The 18,532-nt window shown below is 34.3% G+C and overlaps 1 protein-coding gene across 4 annotated transcripts in view; it reads right to left on the reverse strand.

Moving 5' to 3' along the window:
• The window catches only part of LOC111061543 (SLIT-ROBO Rho GTPase-activating protein 1), a 144,997-nt gene that overhangs the window by 64,934 nt on the left and 61,531 nt on the right, over window positions 1-18,532 (reverse strand). The window contains exon 1 of one of the 4 annotated variants that reach the window (XM_039421933.1): window positions 18,244-18,342. The exons of the other annotated variants lie outside the window; for them this stretch is intronic. Within the exon in view, the coding sequence (XP_039277867.1) occupies window positions 18,244-18,286 (43 nt within the window). The 5' untranslated portion in view covers window positions 18,287-18,342. Of the gene's footprint in view, window positions 1-18,243; window positions 18,343-18,532 lie in introns of those variants that run through there. 4 annotated transcript variants of the gene reach the window in all.

Consider the following 18,532-nt stretch of genomic DNA (forward strand, 5'->3'; position numbering starts at 1 on the left):
GGAGCTTCCTCAACTTCCGCTCTGAGCATCAATGCATTGGGATAAAAGCGAAAGAACAAGCGCATTTCCAAGCCATCAAATATCCTTACACAATCTCTACAACAATGAAAACGTAAGAGAGAAACTCTTCTCGTTGAGAATAACAGGCCGAGTGTAGAAAATAGGAACGAAACCGAGATTTCTCACGTTAAGCCAACCTGGTGCTGGGGAGTTGGTACCTTCCGTATCGAAGATTGAGTAATGCATAATAGACTGTACTGAGAGTGAGGAGAAATCACGTTATAGGGAATTTCATGCACCAATATCCCAACTATCGACTCAATTCGCCAATATTGTACGCTAGAACACACGAACCACCACGCAAATCCATGTCATTTTCTACTATTAGAAAATCGTGTCTGCTGCGAGAAATGAAAAAGAGAGTGAACGAGTGAGAGAGAGAGAGAGAGAGAGAGAGAGAGAAAGCAAGCACAGGAAAACCTACTTTCGTGTTTCCTGTAACCAAAATCTGCAATATTGCACACTTCCCGCTCAGACTGTTTCGATGCATCCAGAAAAACGGCTTGAAGCGGTACATTTTCCAGATGAAGAATGGTAAAAATCTGATTGAAAATAGGAGACAGTTCAGCTCAAATTGAATCGGGCTAGCAAAGAATTGAATTAAATGCTGTTGCATTGATGAGCCAATAAAAATTCAAGTGTGAATTTGCAAAATGATTTTCTCAAGTATGCATCCAGAAAAACGACTTGAAGCGGTACATTTTCCAGATGAAAAGAGGAAGACAAAGTGCAAATACCGCATGGAGAATAGTAGAAATCAAAATGAAAATATAAAACAGTTCAGTTCAAATTGAATTGGGCCTAGTAGAAAATTGCATTGATGAACCAAGTGTGAATCTGCAAAATGATTTTCTCAAGTTGTTGAATAGAATAAAATTTCCCAATAACTGTCATTGACAAGTAAGTGGTGCAAAGGAAGCCATAAGATATAATTTACTAGTAGTTCTGTGAACAGTAGACCTCACGCAGTATTCTCATCCACAAGTACCTGATTGAAACTATAGACCTTATGGAAATACAGCAATAGAGTGGCTTCTCCACACATCTGTGTAATCACTTGTCAGCTGATTTATGATGAATAATTCTATAGTCTGACTTTAACTATAATATTGGCGTATGAAGGAGGCTCCTTTTTTCTTTTATATTATCCTTGAAATGCAAAATTTCCAAAAACCTTGTATATACGTCGACGCGCAATTAAAAAAGGAACATACCTGTCAAATTTCATGAAAATCTATTACCGCGTTTCGCGTAAATGCGCGAATGCCAAGAGAAATGCCAAACCGTCGACTTGAATCTTAGACCTCACTTCGCTCGGTCAACTAAAGCAATAAGAAATAATCGTAATAATTTTAATAATTGCTCAATAATCTAATGAGACAGTTTCTAAATCAAAATTAAAATTGTACTACATATTAACATGGACAAGTATGACAAATTGATATCGTGTTTGAATGATTGATTGGAACGGATTTTCAACAGAAAAGAGGTGAAGAATGGTGGTTGATGAACACATAAGGTAGAAACATTATTAATTCATCTGTATTCTTCATAATATATCACTTGGAGTAATTTCAATACCTTCATTCTAATACCTGTTCATCTAGTGCTTGTTTACCTAGGGTTTGTAATTTTCTCCTCTGTTCTACTTCACATTTTGTACAATTTATATTATGTGTTGAGAGGAAAAGTAAGGGATTTCATAATTCAGTTCTCAAATTAATGTATTATTTGAATTTGAATAAAATTTAAAAATTTGGAGAAAATCTATGGAAGAAAAATGTGAAATATGTCAACAAATAACAAAATTGTAAATTAGGCAAGTATTATTACTGGCGTATCGACGCCATAAGTATTATTTTCCGGGCTGACAAATAATTTTTGTATAGTAGCACTCATCGAATTTCAATCTAGCTGTTTACCCTGTTGTCAATATTTGTAGTAACAGAAGTCTTCCGGGTGATTTACAGATAAATAAGAAATTCATGATGGGAGCCACCATTGGTTTGAAAATATAGCATAAGAAAAGATAGCTTATCCTTATATAAAAGTGATTTTACTTCGAGAGCGTCCTTGAAAAAGAATTTGATTAATAATTGGCCCATTTGATGAAAGCGAATAGGCTATAGAAACGATGAAAAACGTGGGATAGAAGGAAATAAATATAGGCTAGCCCAAAGAAGGCTCTAGATTAACAGTTCATCGACCTGCTTGGCCCGGCCGCTGACTGATGAGCCTCCGCTCCACAATGCCATCATGTAAATTCAATTGAAATCAGTCTGAGAAAGAATCTAGAGAGATCACTAGCGACTCAAAGCCGTCTACGTTTCCAAGTACAACGCCCCTTCAAGGATGCACAACAAACCGATGGAAGGAATTTGAATGGTGTGAAATTTGATACGCTGCAATTATTTCCACAATTGATTACTTGTAATAGTATATGAAGAGGATGTATGATCATTGGTTACTAGTATGATAGAATAAGAATCATTATCATATCATTAGTCTATAAGTCTCACAGTATCTACTATGTACTCCAAATAATTATTATTGGGAATACATATATAACAGCAAACAGACTGCTTGAAAAGACTGTATATAAACGTCGTAACTGACGTCATGACCAGAATTTCTCACATTGAATTAATTAGCAATGACTTATTGAAGTGTTGTTGTTTTTCAAAGCCCTCAACTTGGTGATTCATAATATATTCAACAGCTTGTCAGAGAGGAACATATCAATAAGGTTCGAGCTTTACAATAAACAAATTATATTTATAACTAAAATATATTTGAATTTTTCAACAATAATTGCAATCGGTAATTCTGAATGAGGTAGACTGGATAGATGGGAAAAGATGGTATATGGGATCACAGATAAAATAAGTAATAATTTAAGTATTATTACAATATAAGTATAATTAATTATAAGTATAAGTATTAATTTACTTCCTCAATGATGGGATGCAAGAGACGGTTAAACATTTAACATGATGTTGCTTCAAAGACAAAGCAACAGTGAGCACGAAACTCTCTCATATATACTGTAATATGTCAACAGTAAAAAAGACTGGATTACTTTGAAAAATTAACGGGAAACATTTTAGAAGGAAGAATTAACAGTACAGTATACTACCCTATACTACAGCTATCACTCTTATTCTTATTCCTCAGACATGATTATCATAATATTAAAACCTGATGTATTTTGATACTTCAACAAAACTCTTAATCTATTTAAGCATAGAGAAAAGATAGTATATAAGAAGATTTTCCATGGTATAGGTTGTACATGTTTAAAATTTCAAGCCGATTCTTGTTAACTCAAGCCGATTACTGTCGACTACTGTCTATTGGCCGGGGTAAGATGTAAGAGCGGTACAGTATGAGAGACTACCACGAGAGAGCTTCACGACAAAGACCTATGAGGACTATCGGCTTGAGTTAACAGTAAAATTTGGAACATGAACGCACTATAACGTGGGACCTTCTTATACTATCTTTTTCTATGATTTACGCTCTAACTCTGAATAAACTTTCCAACTAATATTAGAAACTCTGATGCAGACCAAATGCTCTGTTATGGTTCATTAATTACTATTTCGAGTTGATCGAATAATACTAATATACGCCTGCCCCCTGTGGGTTGGGGGAGCTTTGAGTCGATCATCGTACTCAAGAATGTGTTGAAAACCAGAATTCACCCACATCATCCATGCTTGTCGTAGGAGGCGACTAAGATGGACCTCAAGGCAACTCCATAAGTTGTCTTGCCTTCAAACCCACGGGATCTGCCCCATCAGGGCAGTTTCGGAGGGGCGAAAAGATAAACCCAAGAGACCAGAGATGGGTGAAACTCCAGGCATAAATGTGGGTCAAGAGGCTGAGTCGAGGTCGGCCGGGCGCCGGCGCCCTAGAGGAAGTTTGGCGTCCCCTCTCTCAGCGGAAGGACCTACAAAAAAAGCCAGGAGTGGAATTCACGTAGGTTTGTGGGTGGAGAGACAAAACTCACCACTGCTCAAAGAAGGGCGGCCATTCAGGCAAAATTATTGGGAGAGGTGAGGCTTTTGACCCTTCAGAGTTTCGGAGGGGTAAAAAGAAAAACCCAAGAGACCAGAGATGGGTGAAACTCCAGGCACAAATGTGGGTCAAGAGGATGAGTCGAGGGTGGCCGGGCGCCCTAGAGGCAGTTTGGCGTACCCTCTCTTAGCGGAAGGACCTACAAAATGGCCAGGAGTGGAACTCACATAGGTCTCGAGGACTAATCAGTCTGAAGAGACTGCCAAGCATATCACACTGGATTGCGACAAGGATTGCAACCAGGTGATGAATGGAATGTTAGTATAGGGAAAAACCCCTGGTTCTTGTAAAGGACATAGGTATTGGTGTGCCTAACTAACATATTACTTGGGAACACAATAAACTTCGGTTGACGTGTAGGGTTCTTTGAACCTTTGGATCCTTGAATCCGTCCCTTCAAAAACAATAAACAATAATATACGCCTATTAAAGAGTTCTGACTAACTTGATCACCCATTTATTAATTTGTTCATTTCATTCACACATGCACAAAATCATTGATCAAATAAATGTTACAGCAAGAGCTCTGAATAGAGAAAATTGATTCCAAACAGAAATCAGTGATGAGAAAGTGTTCACATTTTCAGGCAGTTCATGACCTTGATCCAATTACTAGTTAGGATCACGGAGCTCATGCAAAGTGATTCTAATGTCCCTTGGGCGATATTGCTATAAGATCTCAGAATAACGCTATCAATAATATTGCAACAACAAAAGAAAGACTCAACTCTGAAGATCTCAATTATTCAAAGTGCATTTAGAAATAGATCAATTTATAACTTGAACTACATTGGAAATTATCTCTTAAAAAAACTGGATTGCCCGTAATCGTCCAGCTTTGTCTAGGCTGGAGTCGAGAGATTGGAATGGTTTATTAGAATGTTACTAGTGACTCCTTGGGTTGAAGAACTCGCTCAAGAACTGCTGTATTGTAATCTTTGAAACCAGCAACTTTTAATTATAGAGTTGATGAAAATTATGAAAACAGCTGAATATTTCTCTCACAAGAATCATTTGACAGTAGGTTTCCAATGAAAGATCCTATTTGCATCCTATAGGGGACCCTATATTAATTGAAATATTACTCTTCAAATATTACTCTGTCGCTTCAACATGTAAAGATGCGTACAGATATACGCGCCGCGAACATGAGCAATTCACTTTTAATCAGCTGATTATAACTGTATTTTTACAGAAACGGTAAGATACAGATATAGCTTGGCAACAGCTGATTAAAAGTGAATTGCTCATGTTCGCGGTGCGTAAATCTGTACGCACCTTAATATTAACCAGCTGGAATCATGTGTCAGCGCGTGTGACAGCTCCCAAATAGCCTCAGCTGATGTTATGAATGAATGGAAAAACTGTAGAATTGCATGCAATGAATTCTTCAGCTGACTGGATAGTAACAATTTTTTTCTTATACACTTTCAATGTAAATCTTATATCCTGAAAAAGGACGAAGGAGTGAGTCAATTTTGTTGTTCAACGAACTTGACCGGTGAAAAGGTTCGAAGAATACATGTTCAAAATTTGAAGCTGATCGATCAATTCTTGCTAAAGTTATTGTAGAACATACACACAGACGGAGAACGACTTTGGCCTTCAGTAAGTCAGAAGTGAGAACTTACTAACGCTCGCTCAACAAATCGAATAATTTAAAATTTTATTGGTAACAGTGAATAGGGAGTAATTACTTACTATCTGGTTACGCAACAATCCCATAGAGATTCAATGATAAACTACAGAGCAGGAGCATATTTCAAGGTTATGAGCAAGGTCAAAGTTGAAAGCTCAGCTTTGATGTACCAGATGATGATAGTTGAAGCATCCTTTGACCAGGAGGACTGTCACATACTGTTTATCACACTCATACTGTCACATACTGTGTATCAACGCTAATGAAAAGGTAGTGAATCTCAATCAGGGATCCAGGGACATGTCAATGGAAAATGGAATAGGTGTACTCGAGGTGATCTAAGCTACAAGTCAACCAATTTACTGAATGGAGATTGTTGAATATGAATGAATTCGGCTGGAGAGAAATCTCAAATTATCTGTGTCAAATGATGTGTAATCCATGTACGAAGTAAATTTGTAATAGAATTTCCAAGAACATTCAAAACTACCTCATTTGATAAAACCATTGAATTTGATTTTTTTTCGGAGATGTTTGGGAATTTCTCCGTAATAAGATAGATAAGTTGAGCACATCTCACCCAATTCTATAAATTATTTTTTTAAATTCCAAGGCTTATGTTATGATTGATGATTGATATCTTTCATTGAGTCGAAGATATTTGTTTCATTTTTATTCGTTCACCTTTAGTAAGGAAAGCCTTCTCAAATAATTATAAATTGAGTTATAGGACTGAGGTTCTACAGCAATCACTACAATACCAATCAAATTCATTGTACAGTATGATGAAATACAAAAATACAATTTATCAAGGAATATTTCACTACTTCTTCGAATACCAAGTACATAAATCGAAAAGAGGTTTTTATAATTATTAGCCTACTTTCATACTTGGAATGATACATTTGCAGCATATTGTAGACAGATCATTTCAATCTAGAGAGAGAAACCATACAGAAAAGATACAATTTTTGATTTGATTAAGATACCATTGAATTATTGGTATCTGGTAAACCTATCAAAATATTTATTTGGGATAATGATACCCAGTTACCGGATAAACAGCATCCCTTCTCCCTGAGCCTTCATTATTAAAATTATTTTTGATTATAAATGCAACATAATTATAATTTTATTGGAATTATTATTACACAGTTGAAAATTATTATTATATAGCGACACAGAGCTTATTAAAGGTAGTACGTGTTTGAACAATGTAGTCTACGTCATCGTCTTAATATATTTCTCCTACATCGAATGATCTGATCATCGGAGCATGCTGAGCATTCTCAATGAGCTAATTATTGACAACCGAGAAAAATATATAATAATTGCTATTATTAGAGTTTTCCAATAATTTATTTAGTTATTTATTAAATCCAGCAATGACATAATCAAAAAGAGATAGGGAATGAAAAGGAATAATATGAAAATCATATATCATACTAATCGGGAAAATCATGTTTTTCGACTCAGGGGACCTTGAAACGTATAAAAAACTTGAAATAAGTGTACCTTAATTTTTTTGGAAACCAATTGAAATTGAAATAATCTTTATTCATCTTCTTAGAAAGTACAAACAATACAGAATATACATATACAAAACTTGAAGAAGGTTTCTCACATGGGCAAAGCCTGTTTGCAAGGAATACTCTCCTTACCTATGGTAATTATAGGGCAAGGGAAGTAAAAAAGTCACGAAATATATTAATTTCTTTACTCCGAATTAAAGTGCTCAACATCATATCAATGAAGGATTACATGAATGTGATTGTAATTAATTGATTATCGAAAGAAATACTTGGATTGATGGATTGTTATCATAAATAAATTGCAAAATAAATTGTTTTAGAACTGATATCTTGGGAAATTATACATGGATGGAGATGGAGAAGTATAAGCTCAGACGGCACAGAAACCAAAGAGGACAGTAGAAAAAATGGTTCTTCAAAAAATATGTGCATTACTCATAGTTTAGCGTTTGTTCAATAACCTGAATTTTGAATGTTTTGGATCTAGAGACAATGATTATTTTTGAGAGGGTACAGAGCGATTCAGGTATTAAATCACAAACAATGAAAAAATATTCAAATAGTATTCGAAAACGTTTTATTATCAAATGCACACATAAAATACGAGACTAAGATCCGGGATACTGAGGGCAATGCTGTCTAACTTGGCTAATGATAATCTGCTTAACGATTCAAGATGATTGTTATAATTTCTGAGACAAGGACAAGAAATGTGTAGTTTTCAAAGACATGGTTTTATTAGCATTAAAAATTAACTATGCAAGATGATATCGATCTCAATTGTTCGCTGTTTCTCACACTACTACTTCGTTCTGGTCTCCAAACAAATTGACTAGAATCCTTCTAATGACGTTCATTACCTTGTTTAGATGCAGGAGCGCCCAACTGATTAGCCCCACCCACTAATTTTTGAGCAACCCAGTAATTAGCTACTGTTCACAGATGACCTTCTCAAAAAACTTGAATTTTAGTACCATTTCCAGCCTCTTGTTCGATTTGAGTCTCATCTTGATAAAAAGAGAATCCATATATTCTTATAATCACCAATAGTGAAAGAATTTAAAGTAGTGGAATTATAGATTGGAACTGTAGGCTTCACTGGAGGACTTTAGCAATGAAAAATAATATTTTAGAATAACAAATAAGGGAACAAAATTGATGGTTATTCCTAGTGACTTTTAATAGAAAAATGAAGAAACCAATATTATTCCAATCAATCAAAATACCTGTTTATGAAGATGTCTTCATTTAAACGATGGGATGATAATTGGAATGTAATTTATTTTATTTTCCTAACAAACTAAGGCTGGTCACACACCGATAAGTCAAAACAAGACTAGTCACGTTTAGTCACAATACTTCACATAGTTGCTTATGGAGTCATGTCTCATTGCAATGACTAATCGTTGTGTGTTGCTTCACAAGCAACTATGTGAAGTATTGTGACTAATCGTGACTAGTCTTGTCTTGACTAATCGGTGTGTGACCAGCCTAACAGTCCAGGTACATACTGTATATAAGTTTTACCTAATAATTAGTACACCTGGATTCACTCTACAAAGTAAAGTAGAAGATGATACCACACAGAGACACATGATAGGGAACAGGGAACTAATCTTATTGTACTGGAATTCTTGATATAAAAATCTGACTAAACCAGTAGTTAATAGAGATTTGCTGAATTTATAATAATGGAATAAGCAAGGAACAGATAAATTGTTTGATTATCACAATACTGTGAATATTGTGATTGAAATTCTACAATAATTTCAAGTAATTTACAAGTTGTATAATAATCGGAACTTGAGACTTAAAATTAGGACAAAGCCAGTAGTTAATGGAGATTTGCTAAATTTATAATAATGGAATAAGCTAGGTACAGACAAATTGTTTGTTTATCACAATATTGTGAATAGCATTAAAATTCTACATTAATTTCAAGTAATTTACAAGTACTATAATAATCGGAACTTGACACTTGATAATTAGGACACAACCAATTTTCATCCTCCACTACAAGAAAAATAGTTGTATGTACACAGCAATCCAATAAACATGTAATTTAGGATACTTCAAATGTATGCCAAGAGCTCAATAAACTGCATGCTGATTTAATTGAAAAATGATTGCTTTTGACACAAATCGTTATTGTTTAGAAATGCTTGAGAATGATTTCACCCAATTTTACAAAACACATCACAATCTTGAACTTGAATTTGGAAATGCAATACAGTGCAGTAACACAAATCAAAACAGAAAAGCAGACCCAACCGACAAACGAGATAGAAAGAAAGAGACAAAAGAGAAGTGGAAAGAAGAGGAAAATGAGTGAGTAAAGAGAGAGAAAGTGAGACAAATTTCAAAGTGGGTGGATATGGAATTGGATAAGCCCACGGATTCTAGAATACAGAATACTAGAATACAGTATCCTAGTAACCCACGGATACTAGAATACAGTATCCTAGTAGCCCACGGATACTAGAATACAGTATCCTAGTAGACCACGGATACTAGAATACAGAATACTAGTAGCCCACGGATACTAGAATACAGAATACTAGTAGCCCACGGATACTAGAATACAGAATACTAGTAGCCCACGGATACTAGAATACAGTATCCTAGTATTCTGTATTCTAGTATCCGTGGATAAGCCAATCACATCTTGGAATGTACAGCATCTGCAGAATATTTTCAAAACCGGAATTTCGTATAGTTTACAACAGCGTTTTCCATGGTAAGATAGGGTGGCAAAGGGAATTGCTCGAACGTGGGTTGAGACGGTTCACGCTGTTTTAGGAAACAATTGAGAGAACACTGTCTCAGTAGGCAGCCGAAATGCCTTTCCACGAACACAATCAACATTCTTCACTCTACCAGTTACGGGACACATAAGTCTCCACATAGGACTCGTGGAACTGGAATCGGGGTATACTGTATACTGTACTGTGGCCAAGTCAAAAGACAATTTAGGTTGGAGCAAAACATGTTTTTAGAACACAGGTGGTCGCCTCCATAAACAATATACAAGTACAGCTCACCTCCATGGTCTACCCTCGGGAAATGGCTTGTCTCAAACGTGAAACAAATCACACGATTTTTTTTTCTAATTTTTCCTAAAGCTGAGTTTAGATTGAATATAGCTTATCATATACATGATGAACATATATGTTTGTCAAGTTCCGTTCAATCTAATAGAATCTATAAGGATTAGGTTATTAACATTTTGTTGATAACTTTGTTGTAAATGCAGCTTTAGTCAGTTCTCCGGAATGAACTGATTGTTAAGTGATGATTACAAAATGATGTGTCAGATCTAATATTGATTAGATTTTGAGACAAATCAAAATGATTTTAGATATTTTCTAATATCTCCTTCATCTGTTTTCCGAAATGAACTGATGTATCTGAAATGAACTTAATCCATATAGATTCTATTAGATTGAACATAACTTATCATACACATGATGAACATATATGTTTGTCAAGTTCCGTTCAATCTAATAGAATATATAAGGATTAAGTTAACATTTTGTTGATAACTTTGGTATAAATGCAGCTTTAGTCAGTTCTCCGGAATGAACTGATTGTTAAGTGATGATTACAAAATTATGTGTCAGATCTAAAATTGATTAGATTTTGAAACAAATCAAAATACTTTTAGATTTTTTCTAATATTTCCTTCATCTGTTTTCCGAAATGAACTGATTATCAAGTTATGACTACAAAATTATGTTGTATCAAATCTAATATTAATCCAATTTCCCAGATCAATCTGTTAACAAATCAATAACTTCAAGCAATACATGACTTGCAATATCAAAATGGGAAGTTCAAGCTTAGCCTACTACATACATGATCTAATGAGAAGAATCTTATTTGTCCAGTTGGCGGAAGTTGAAATAAACCAACTATGCATACCTGACTGCTGTATTCCTTATTATAAAATTACGGCGACCTACTTTCTTGACTTAAATATATCTGAAAAACTAAGCAAGATGATCAAATGTTTTTTCTATGCATAGTATACTGTGGAAGGGGTGAATTGGTTCAGGGATCAAGTTATGAGTACGTGACATAGTTACTAGTTTAAAGAGTATGAAAGGGAAATTCACAGAAGTGGCAATTTTTCACGTAGAACCAGTAAATTTTAGGTATTATAAGGATAAAACTATACCTGATAGACGTTCCATACATATAATTTCAGCAATATTTATGGTTTGTTTGTTCACCGTTGTTATGGTTCATAGAGAACTTACCTGAAAAAAAGAAGAAAATTTGTTAAGCAATGAAATAAATATCACATTACTGTAACCAATCACATCAACATCATTATCGTCAATATTAAATTGATAGTAAAATACAGAATTCAATAATACATAATGAAATAATAAGCATTGATAAATATACTACAGAACTTTATTCCAGTAAAAAAGTAAATTCGTATGGCTTTTGTTGGTGGGGAGTCCCTTGCGGGAACGGCCCATCCGTTAACACGGAAGTGATCTGGTAAAAAACGTTTGGTATTGAGAGGGTTTGAACCCGGGATCTCTATGCTGCTACGCAAGCACTCTATCCACTAGACCACGGATCACTCTTTATTCCAGTACAATGACATAATTAATTGAATTGGGTCCCTATGAATACAGTTAGGCTCAACTCACACTTACGCGACTCAGGTGGAGAAGAGACTCGACTCTAGTCGAGAGCATGTGTTTTCAAATGGTGACACTCAGACCAGTCGATTCTAGTCTCCGCGACGTCAACATTTGAAAACACATTCTCTCGACTAGAGTCGAGTCTCTGACAATAACAAGGTTATGAAATTGAAATACCAGATTTTCATAATTCATTTTGCCAAAAATAATTTGACCGCAAAGGAGTTCATATTTAGAAGCTCACTGTCGCAGTATTATTCCTTCAACTTCAGGCAGGTAGCTAGAAATCATAAATCTATTATCCAGTCCATATCTCATTCCCCACAGTTTGAACATGTTGATAGAATTTATAAGCTTTTTAGAAGTCTAACAAATGGTAGAGTGACACGATAAACACAAATATACACAGGATTTGACCTAATGATGAAAGCAATTAAGTCAATTGACGAAGTGGGTGAGTTATCTCACTAGTCACTACACTACTCACTTCTCCTACCGATAAACCAGTAACCTAGTTTCATTCTGTAACCAAACTTGAGAATATCTCTATTTATGCAATAATTATTGAAAAAACAGTTTCACCAGAAAACAAGGAACTTGAATTTAGCAATCAGAAATTCTGTTGAAATTGTCAAATTTCAAGTATTTTCAATATTGCACTTATTAGACCCTACTTGTATTGTCAATAAATTTCATATAATTGACAATATTTTTGTGTTAATGCACTCGAATGACCCTACCTTCACTTCACCTTATAATACCCTAGTTGTATTGACAATACATTCCAAGTATTGACAATATTGTTGTGTTACCAACAGCTACAGTTGTGTTATGTAGCTAAGGTGAACATGATATTTTCGAGCTCATAATTTAAGTTGTTTCATTCTTTATTTTGTGAATTTAAAGTTTGTTCAATGTCTTTACGAAAGTTTTATTATCAATCTACCCAAATTTAAAATTGTTTGTTTTATTCTAATTTAGGCCTATATTTTCTGATTGTGATTTGGTGTAGAAATTGAAATGAACAAAACCTATGTATAATAGCCTATTTGGACACTTTGAACTAAATTAGGAAATTGAAGAAGTTTTGGGCAATAGCCTGTTTTTTCTTTTCCGATCACTGTACTCTTTTTGCTAACCTAATAAATAAATAAATAAATTAATGCACTAATAAGACCTTCGACCTTGACCTTTTATTCATTCATAAATGTTTTTATTATTTTCCATTCATTCATAATTTCTCATCACTCATCTTGCAACTCGTAGATTTGACAATTAGATCATGATACACTAACTGGAAATGCTCATTCAAGATAAGTACAGAATTTGGGAGTTGGGAGGATTATAATGGATGTATTACTTCAAATTTTGGAAACGCATCATTAATGTATCACAACTACACAGACTACACCAGGTAAATAATGTAACAAGACTCAATTACACTAATTAATCTTATTTTTTGCTGCCCAATAATTCACTGCATGTAGTAAAATAATAGAAGATAAGATTCTGAATGCATCAAAATTGGTGTTTCCTTCCTCTCTCTCTGTAAAAATATGAGTATGCAACTCTGGTTCGCGTACAGGCATTTGCCCATGCAGACCTTTTCTAAAAAGTTACTTAGCTTAGTTTATTTTATTTATTTATTTTATTCATTTACATTTATTTAGCGTATGGCAGTATACACAACACATTTATGATCACAAAATTCGAAAAAAAAGAAAACAATAGAAAATTCATATATAAAACGAATGAAAATATCTTTTCCTACAGTTACGTTGAAAAGTGGCCATTGCTACACTGATTACAGAACGCAAAAAATCACTTTTCCGCTCTAGTGCGGGAAAAATTTTTCTGCACTCCAGATTTGCAACATGGCAACGCAAAATACTTAGTAGGTTATATGGAGCAACAGTGCAGCAAAATCAAAATGAAGTTGGTAACAGTGACTGCTGTGGCTGCTATAGTGAGCAGAGGTGCAACCAAGCACAACGCGCTAATTATTATTCATTATATATTATAACCAAGGACAACGAGGACTTTAGGATTTTAGGATTAAGGTTTTTATCAATAATAAAATTACACAGAAATACATTTGATGGATTTCAGGCAATTTTACCCATAATTACCCACTTTTCATATTCAATGGTAACTGTAGGAAAAACTTAATGTGAAATACGTGCGCAAAGTTCCTCTGCTGCACTCAAGAAACCATTCCGCCCTCGCCTACGGCTCGGGCGTAAACGTTTCTTTCGGTGCAGCAAACTGTCACTTTGCGCACTAGTTGCACAAATAACTATAGTCACTTTTGATCTAGAAATTAGAGGCATGCTTCCAGGGCTGGTTTAGCCACCAGGAAATCTTCATGTGCACCCGTGTATGCTGATCTGGGGACACTCCTCCACTATGTGTCTCACAGTCTGGACTGCTCCACACTCACAGAAAGGGGAGTCATTTACAAAGCAGATGACACTAATGTCATAACATTGGTAGATAAAATATAATAAGGTAGTCCTTGTGTTATTTTTCTTCCAAATTTATAGGTAACAAAAGTTCAAGATGAGGCTAGAATTTCACGTGTATAATTTTTATAAAATTCTAGTTCAAAATAAACATGAAAACTATAAATTTTGAATTTAGATGGCTTGAATTGAAAAATAAACTGATTGGAAATATTCCACTCAATTAACACTTGTAACGAATAATAGTTAATTCATGAGATTGTTTTTATTTTTATTGAAACTGTGTTTGAATACACAAGATGTTTATTTTGTGAATTTCATTTTTTTGGGGGAAATAAATATATTTGTGTCTGTCTGTCAATTCAACTCAAATAAACATGGAAAATGCCAAATACCAGTGAATTTAGAGCTATATGCAGGGATATCGTTCAAGATATCCAGAAATAAGTAACAATGAAACCGATAAACCTTCACTTCTATACAGGAGGAGAAAGTTTTCCACATTTACCAACGAGGCCTACTTCACAACTATCTATTATCACACACACAACAATATTATATGGAATCATTGTACCGTGATATCACGACTTCAAGATATTACGTTGATTGCAGTGAATGTACCTAATAGTAATGATGTACAGGAAGTTACTACTAAGCCATCATTTACGGGGGAGAACTCAGAAAGTAAAGGACAATGATAGCAGTAATATCCGAAATCAGGATAAAAACGTAAAAAAACTAAAAATAGGAGCTAGAGAGATTGTTTATGTTGAAGATTTGGATGGAGTAAAGATTTCCAAAGTATATTAATCAGGAAAATAACGCAAGAGGACTCACATAGTGAGGTCCACGTTATAAAGGCAGTGGAGAAAGATAGGAGAACAACGTGGCCGATCCTCTGTCTTGTTACTGCCTTCTACAGACGGTAGCTGATACAGGTTCATTAATGTAATATTCACTGATTTCAAATAATCAATGGTATTTTATTAAGCAATAAATTATATTTTTTAATGATTCCTTAATTAAGATGAAATATTTTGTTTATGAATTATTATTTCTACATTGTTAAAAGACGATCTGGCAACAGAGCAATGCGAGCGAGAAAGACATAGCGCTATCCGCTTTGTTGAATGATAGACAAGGATAGCAATACCTACAGATAGATATAGACTATAGATGAATATCTATAGTGAGGTCCACGTTACAATAGCAGTGGAGAGAGATGAAGAACTTTGCCGATACTCTGTCTTGTTACTGCCTTATACAGACGGTAGCTGATACTATATGTTCATTAATGTAATATTAACTGTTCATTCTTGTTTAAAATAATCAATGATGTTTTATTAAGAAAGAAATTACATATGAAATTTTAATAATAATTAAGATGATATTAGGTTCATTAATGTAATATTAAATGTTCATTCTTGTTTGAAATAATCAATGCTATTTTATTAAGAAAGAAATTTTATTTCTCAATAACTACATATGAAATTTTAATAATAATTAAGATGGAATATTTTGTTAATTATTAATCCTACATTGTTGAAAGACGATCTGGCAACAGACCAAAGAGAGAAAGAGATAGCGTTATCCGCTTTGTTGAATTAGCGGATTAACAAGGATAGCAATACCATTGCAATATCAAACACTGCCATTACAACGAGAACCTAACTATAGAGAGAATATCAGATCTTGTTCATGTTGGAGAATTGGTTGGAGTAAAGAGTTTTGAATTGTATTTTTTTTCTATTTTTTGTTGAGATCAAAAAAATCATCAGTATTCTTCACTTGGTGAAACCTAGGAAACCTATTTATGATAGGAAGACTGATCGGTCGGTGCCGTAGCGTGTGGACTCAGCATCGAAAAAACAAAGATTTCGCGTGGAAAAATAAGATGAGGAACTGAAAACATGAAAATAACAACTACAGTTGCTCGAAGGAAGAAGATGAGCCGACCAGTGACATACTTTTGGTTGTTTCTTCCTCACAGAAAACAAACTGATCAGAAGTAGGACAGGAAAGCTCTTGGTCTAGTTCAGTAGCATCAATGTGATATACACACAAAAAAATCTTCTCTAGGGACCAGTGGACGGACAACAATAGTAGCTCAATTCTGATGCTGATATCAGCTACAAATTAGATCAGCTAACAAGGTATTATAAACATAATGCAGACTTAAGAAAATGTAATGCAAAATTCAAATACAGTACCTCCGTTAGCACTTCAAATGAGAATTATTGTATTATTCCTTAGAATTATAGCCTTATTCCTTGATGGACGCTATGCCAATGATTTCATAGATTGCAAATGCAGACTTAAGAAAATGTAAAGCAAAATTCAAATACAGTACCTCTGTTAGTACTTCAAATGAGAATTATAGTATTATTCCTTAGAATTATAGCCTTATTACTTGATGGACGCTAGGCCAATGATTTCATAGATTGAAAATGCAGACTTAAGAAAATGTAAAATGCAAAATTCTAATACAGTACTTCCGTTAGTACTTCAAATGAGAATTATAGTATTATTCCTTAGAATTATAGCCTTATTCCTTGATGGACGCTAGGCCAATGATTTCATAGATTGCAAATGCAGACTTAAGAAAATGTAAATCAAAATTCAAATACAGTACTTCCGTTAGTACTTCAAATGAGAATTATAGTATTATTCCTAAGAATCATAGCCTTATTACTTGATGGATGCTATGCCAATGATTTCATAGTTTGCAAATGCAGACTTAAGAAAATGTAAAGCAAAATTCAAATACAGTACCTCCGTTAGTACTTCAAATGAGAATTATAGTATTATTCCTTAGAATTATAGCCTCATTCCTTGATGGACGCTAGGCCAATAATTTCATAGATTGCAAATGCAGACTTAAAAAATGTAAAGCAAAATTCAAATACAGTACCTCCGTATGTACTTCAAATGAGAATTATAGTATTATTCCTTAGAATCATAGCCTTATTACTTGATGGACGCTAGGCCAATGATTTCATAGATTACAATCCTATTTCTATAGGTTTGATAGGTGAGAATAGAGTACTCTTGCCTACGTTATTAGATAACATAGTATAGTGATCGTACTTGGGAATAAATACAAACAAAAACCAAGAGGCTCTCCGTTTTTCCACGATTTCCAGTTCAAGACATTCAGAATAAGGATTTTACTAGACAAACGCGGGGGTTTCACATGGATTTAAAATAGCCATCAATTGTTAAACGTTTTTCCAACCTATTCTTCCTCCTAGGCATTTAGCATAGTATAGACTATACTATATACTTGCATAGACTATAAATAATGTGCCCAAAGTACCTTCATTTCTAGTGATCCATACCTCGTGTATTGCAGAGATAAAACGCTATACAAAAACTATATTGAACTTCATAAAATCGCTTTTATCAAGTATGATATAAAACAGTAGTTTTGGAAAACTATCAATTACATACATGAACCAATTCCTTGTTTTGAAAAATATTTTATTCAACACAACAAACACTTCACACCTTGTATCTAGGATCTAGAGATCATTGGGAGAACACAAAATCTCCAAATGTCTTGAAATGGCATCTGCTGAAAAACCTACAGGTTTAGCAGGACCCAACATTGTACAGTATGTATATTTTTTCCAATGAATTGATTGGATTGAGAAGTTGATTTGGACATTAACTACCATGCTAATTTCAAATTGACTGATCAAAATTAGCTTATCTATTTCAATACAAAAGTAGCTGACCTATTTCAATCCTATGATTAATATTATCACAATTATTACTGCTTGAGTGACGTTGAGTGAATTCCAGTCACTCACCTTTTGATAGTGTACGATCCTCAGATGCTATAAGACCGAACATTTTTCACACACACAACACTATCACTTCCAACACTAAACTCCGACTGTGTTGGTAAAATTTAAGTAACGTCCAATTGACGAACTGCTTACTGAAAGGAAACTCAGCGCAGACAGAAATAGTCAGACGAAACGTATCCTGTCTGATACAGCGCAACGAATTTTAGTGAAGGTGTATAAATAGCTGGGCTCTTCGTTGGCTATCTTTATTGATACCAAACTTCAGTTTGATACTGATAGTAGAGTTCTC

This window comes from Nilaparvata lugens, chromosome 2 (assembly GCF_014356525.2).
Source record: "Nilaparvata lugens isolate BPH chromosome 2, ASM1435652v1, whole genome shotgun sequence".
Classification (NCBI taxonomy): domain Eukaryota; kingdom Metazoa; phylum Arthropoda; class Insecta; order Hemiptera; family Delphacidae; genus Nilaparvata; species Nilaparvata lugens.